Source organism: Beta vulgaris, chromosome 2, assembly GCF_026745355.1.
Source record: "Beta vulgaris subsp. vulgaris cultivar EL10 chromosome 2, EL10.2, whole genome shotgun sequence".
Lineage (NCBI taxonomy): Eukaryota > Viridiplantae > Streptophyta > Magnoliopsida > Caryophyllales > Amaranthaceae > Beta > Beta vulgaris.
Genome location: NC_079203.1, coordinates 27,375,989 through 27,381,988, shown reverse-complemented (window position 1 = coordinate 27,381,988; position 6,000 = coordinate 27,375,989). Strand labels below are relative to the sequence as shown.

The following is a 6,000-nucleotide window of genomic DNA, read 5'->3' as shown; positions in this document are numbered from 1 at the left end:
CTAATATTTTGCCAATCTCATGAACTTCTTCGTATTTTCCCAATCATCCCACCTTTAATTCAAATGTAAAACATTATTTTCCCCAAAATGTTCAACAATTAATAGCAAATTTTTGTCCAATATTCCCATTGAATAGTGATAAAGAATTATCATCTATAATTTGTATGGTACCACACTCCAATTCATATGAGTTTCAATCATCTAAAACAATTTTACTAAAAAAGTTTTCTCAACAAGGAGCTTTGAAAATCAATTGAAAAACTATTATCTATATTGAGTAAGTCTTGGGATAGACCATTAAAACCAAAAGGTTTTAATTTGAAGTAAAAAGGTTTTAGCTCATAATCTTATAATCGCTGAGATTTTTACTTAAAAGCGTTAAAATTTTAAAACTTTGAACCTTTATGTTCAAACCTTACCATTTTATTTTAAACATAACCATGTACTCATGGATGGACCGTCAAATATAAGTCTGTGTATTAATTTTGATATTTGATTTCTTCTTAATTTTATTTTTAAATGTCGTTGTTTCGTAATAATATCTTTACACATTCTATTAATTTTTTTTCTAATATTTTAATTTTTTTGAACAATTTTCTTCCTTTCCAAAAGATATAGTTTGGTGAACAATTTTTTCTAGTATTTTTTATGGATAGATATAGTTTTCTCTTTTTGGTGATAAATGGTAACCTTACCATGAGAAAGACTTTTAGATTATTCAATGATGATGGCATTCAATACTTAAGAAATTCTTTTAAGAAAAGAAGTTATTGAAGAAATAAACTAAAGCGTACTAATACCACCATATTTCTAAAAGACAAATGCTATATTTGTTTTTGCATAGGTTCGAGACACAACTTCAAAAATTAGTATCTAAAATCAGATATATGAAGAAAAAATCTATATTTTGGGGCCCATTTTTCGTTTTTTGCCTAGGGCCCCAAAAATGTCAGAAACGGCACTGAAGCAGCCTCACCAAGGCCCGACGACTGAAACTCCCCCGAACTCACTCGCGTCTCTTGCTCCACCTCCACTGCCACCCGTGACTCATTCTCCACATTAACTGTTACCTTTGACTGTCGAAATCCAGACTACGAACGCTACCCAGGAAGCGCTTCGTCTCCTCCTCCATCTTTTGACGACGTCGCAGCGACGCACAAAGCCAAGATCCCCATTGTTTCTCGGTATCCTTTCCATCTTCATGATTCTTTAAATAATATCTCTCTATATGACCGATTAAACCGCAAACATAACAAAACGTTGGCAGCCGTTCGTACTTAATCTCGACCATTGCCGAGCCTCCTTTCCTCAAAGCAACACGCTGGACTCGACGCAAAGCAAGGCTGGGTTACATCCAACGAAACTCGAACCCTTGCCGACTTGTCCCACAGAATCCCATCCGAGTCAAGCTCCAAAACTTCCCCCAAACAGCCTCCTATGAGTTTCACGTGTTTATCAGACCTATATGCCATGGGCATGTTATAAATACGAGCCCAAAAAGGGTAGAATTTCAGTTATACGAAGGTTGGGCATCACCTTCAATCTCATTCAGAATCACAAGATTCTGATCAAAGGTCCATGGACGCCCTGCAAAACCTTTGTTTTGTCGCGCCGACTTGCGAACTGGACCACAAAGAGGCCATTCTCGATACGTCTGAACAAGGCACCATTGGATATGGCTTAAATCTGGTTAAGCGTACACTTTAGGGCATCGAAATTGTACAAGCGCACCGTTAACACCTTCCCTACCAAGGACAAATCAAGATCGTGATTATTCTCATCGTCCGCATCATCCTCGAAAACTATTGAATTATTTTCTAACTCTGTTATCTTAAGATTGGATACTTTTAACAAAATTTCTTCCGCCATAATGACAAGCTTCTATCCCAAGATGGGATCAAAATGATCGAAAAATCGAGACAAAAGAATGGAAAACCAGTACTCACCCTCAAACCCTAGTTTCGCCTAGGGAGAGACTCCTATTTAGCAGTCTTTCTAATTTGACATTATTACTATAACTATTTAGAGAAAGTTATGCTGATGTGGCTTAAAAGAGGGAGAATGCTTAGACCTTCATGTTTTAGGGCCTGTTCTCTTCGGCATAAAACAACTGAACTGAACTGAACTGAATTGAATTGAATTAAATTAAATTGAATTAAATTGAATGTAATAAATATATAAATAATATTTAAACAATAATAATACGAATATTAAATAATAATTATATTGATAAGTAATAATAATGAATAATAATAATAGTATTATGGATATTTCTAAATGATAGTTATAAATAAATAATATTAATAATCATAAATTAATAATAATGATAATTAATGATAATAATGAGGAAAAATTGTGAAATAGTACCTTTTATAGCACTGACTTTGTGAACTAGTACCTTTATTGTTTTTTTTTGTCAACTAGTACCTTTAAGTTGTGAAAGCTTTTATTTTCAGTACCTTTACTAGATTTTCCGGGCAAAACAGTCAACATTCCGACGTTGACTCCTGATTTCCCACCAAATTGTGCGCGTGAGTTACACATCTAATGTTTGAACCCCTCTCTCCCACTCGCCTAAAATATAACTCCCATTTAACTCAATCTCTTTCCCCAAAAACAGAAACCTTGACCCTAAACTCAAAACTCTCCCATTCTTACCCTAAATTTCACCTTGTCAAAGAGAATTCAACTCTTGGGCTAATTTCAGTCTTCTTCAATTAAAGGTATGTTAATTAATTCCTTTTCGTTTTATTTTCGGAAAATTAGGGCTAATTTTTTTTTTTTAATCTTATAGAAGAATGTCTTCTTCAAAGTCTGGATCTTCCTCAGCCAAACGTACTAGGAAGTGTGGATGTGGAGTCCCAGTTGCTGAAAAAAGATCATGGACTGTTGATAATCCAGGGAGGAAATTTATAGCATGCAAATTTTATGACAAGGAGAGTGGGCACAGGGGATGTGAGCTTTTTGATTGGGTGGACCAAGGTTCGACTGAATGGCAGAAGGACACCATCAATCAATTGGTGTTGGAGAAGCAAATTCTGAAATCTCAGAATACACTACTGAAGAGGGAAATTAGTAGGCATCAGGAGGATAAATTGATGATGATTAGTGAAATTGAAGAGCTAAGGTCAGGGGGTATGAATGATGGACCTAAGCATGGTATTAGGGTGGCTCCAAAATCTAAGGCATTTGTAATTGTTGTTGTTATACTAGTTATTTCACTCTTTTGTATGAAGTATTAGATGAAGATTGACATTCTACTTAGTACCATGTTAGTGTTTGATGTTGTAGGTGTTGCTTTGTATGTGGCAGTAGAAAAAGTCCACAAATTTTCACTACTTTGTTGTATGTGGCAGTAGAAACAAGCCTAACAATGATCAATGAAAATGGTTTTTGAACATTCTCCATAAAAGCATTGTTGTAAGATTTCAGTTGTTGAACTTTGTATTGCAATTAGTAAATAAGAAGCACACATGATTGTTCAAAAAGATTTCATTTTTGCATTCTAATAAGAACAATGAGGATCAACAGTCATTACAATCATGGGACCATTACAATGCAAAAAAAAACATACTAATTGTTCAACATAATGAGTTTAGAGCAAACAAAAAAAAAACCAATTGAAACATCTCAGATTTGTGCACTTCCATCAAGGTTGTGAGAGAGGTGGTCCTTCTGTTTCAGGGACTTGTTGGCTCTCCTGATCCTCTGCTACTTGTGCACCCCTCTTAGGCTGCTTTTCTTCATCCTGAAAGAACCGGTTTTGGCAGGCCTTCCAGTCTTCTTAGGTGGGGGTGGGGGTGCAGGATCATTAGTGCATTTCTTCTTGTTATGGCCATAGTTCCTACAGTTGGAGCACTGGACTGGTTTTCTTTTCTTCACAACCAGTTGTGAAACTTTCTCAGGCTCCCCTTCCCCTGCCTCCTTCACTCTCTTCTTCTTAGAAGGCCTTCCAGGTAGCTTCCTAAATGGGGGTGGCTCTGGTCTGACATGAGGTGTCTTCTCCCACTGCCTCATCCCAGGCATAGGGTTGAATGTAGGAGCATAGGTGAGCCTAAATGCCTCCTTGCTGTAGGCTTGATGGACATAGTCCTCTGGATCAGCCCTATTTCTCATGATGCACCTAAAGGCATGGCAACATGGAATGCCACTAACATCCCATCTAAAGCAACCACAAGTTCTCTCCTTAAGATCCACCACATATATATCATCACCATGCTTAACCTCAAACTTGTCAACATGGGACTTAGTCTCAAAACAGTTCCTTGCAATGTGTTGTGCAACTTCTAGTTGCTTCAAAGCAGCAGGCATGATCTTACCTTCATACTTCTCCAATCCATCCCTTTTCTCACAACACCTCTTCATTACATATCGTCTTATCCACTCCATCATAGTTAGGATAGGTTGTGCTCTTGCATCCCTAATCACATTATTGAATGACTCACAACAATTATTGAGGATCATGGCTGACTTGGTCTTGGTTGAAAAGGCATGTCTGCTCCAATGCTTGGGTGGGATCTTGCTCAAATAATTAAATGCATCCTTGGATAGCATCTTGATTGACTCCATTTGAGCCTCAAACACTTCCTGCACAAATGTAACAAACACCACACCACATCAGACCTTATGAACATCAAATGCACATACCTAATTAGGAAAAGATCCACTACCCTAAATATACCTTACTGGAAGCCCTAGCTGCTTTTCCAAAAGCATAGCCTAAATGCCTCTCCTGGATGGGCCAATTTAAAATTGGCCCATATATGCCTACAGCAATACCTGACTTCAGCATCAGGAATGACCTTTGAGAAGGCATTAAGCAAACCCTACATCAAGTAGTATAAGTTAGTGAAGTATACACAGTAGAAGAACAAAATAAAAAGATTTGAAGATGTACACTCACCTTCTGCCTATCTGACATGAAAGCCAGATCATCCTTCTCATGCAACCAGGTTACATGCTCTGTAACAGAGCCAAGATCTTTCACCAAGAGCTCCAGAAACCACTGCCAAGTGTCCTTATTCTCTGCCTCCACTATAGCCCAGGCCACTGGGAACAAATTGTTGTTCCCATCCTTACCCACAGCAGCCAAACAAATCCCTGGAAAAGTCCCTCTCAAATGACATCCATCTACACCCAAAATATGCCTACACCCTTGTATGAATCCCTCTTTGCAAGGTTGTAAACAGATGTACAACCTCTCAAACATAACAGGTGGCCTCTCTATGTTACTTACACAAATATAAGCAGAAGAACCAGGGTTGTACTTTTGGATAGCAGCTGCATAATCCCAAACCCTATGGTATTGGTCAGCTGCACTTCCATGTATGTGCTCCAAAGCCATTTGCCTAGCATAATATGCTTTATAGTACTGCACATCAACCCCTAGTTCCCTTTGAATTCTAAGTATGAAAGCTTGAATACTCATTTTAGGATCATCCCTAAATGCATCTATAAAGTGCTCAGCTATAAAAGCACAAGTTGCTTTACTGTTAGCATTCTGAAAACCACAACCATGCTTCAGCCTTAAACTCCTAATCTGAAATGTCTCCTCACCCCTCATTTTTCTTGCATGAATTTTAAAAGTACACTTTCTTTTTAATGTACAAGTGCACATCACTCTCTTAGAAGCTTTCCATTCACAGTTACATCTATACTTGCAATACAAAGTGATTCTATCCTTGTTATTATGCAAAAAGTAATAATCATACCCATGTTTCACAGCATGATACCTGATTGCTTTCCTCAGAACATTGTTTGAAGGAAACTTCAAGCCAAGCTTTAACTCCACTGGTTTCTTGAAATCAACCTCTGGGTTGAATGTTCCATAGTCATCAGCTTCTTCATCACTTCCTCTCAAGCTCCCCTCCTCTGCTGAGTCTTCATTTAAATCATCATCAGTTGGGATAATGAACTGCTCCTCCCCTTCTGGTTCAGGTCTTCCCAACTGGGATGGCTGCTCAGTTGTTGCTCTTTGCTGCTCACTAGCTTCACCAATTA

The 6,000-nt window shown here is 37.8% G+C and overlaps 1 protein-coding gene across 1 annotated transcript; it reads left to right on the top strand.

Moving 5' to 3' along the window:
- Positions 1-2,798: 2,798 nt before the first annotated feature.
- LOC125494780 (uncharacterized) lies at positions 2,799-3,242 on the top strand. Its single transcript, XM_048638588.1, has one exon. It carries the CDS (start codon positions 2,799-2,801, stop codon positions 3,240-3,242), a length of 444 nt encoding a protein of 147 aa, XP_048494545.1.
- The last annotated feature ends 2,758 nt before the right edge of the window (positions 3,243-6,000 follow it).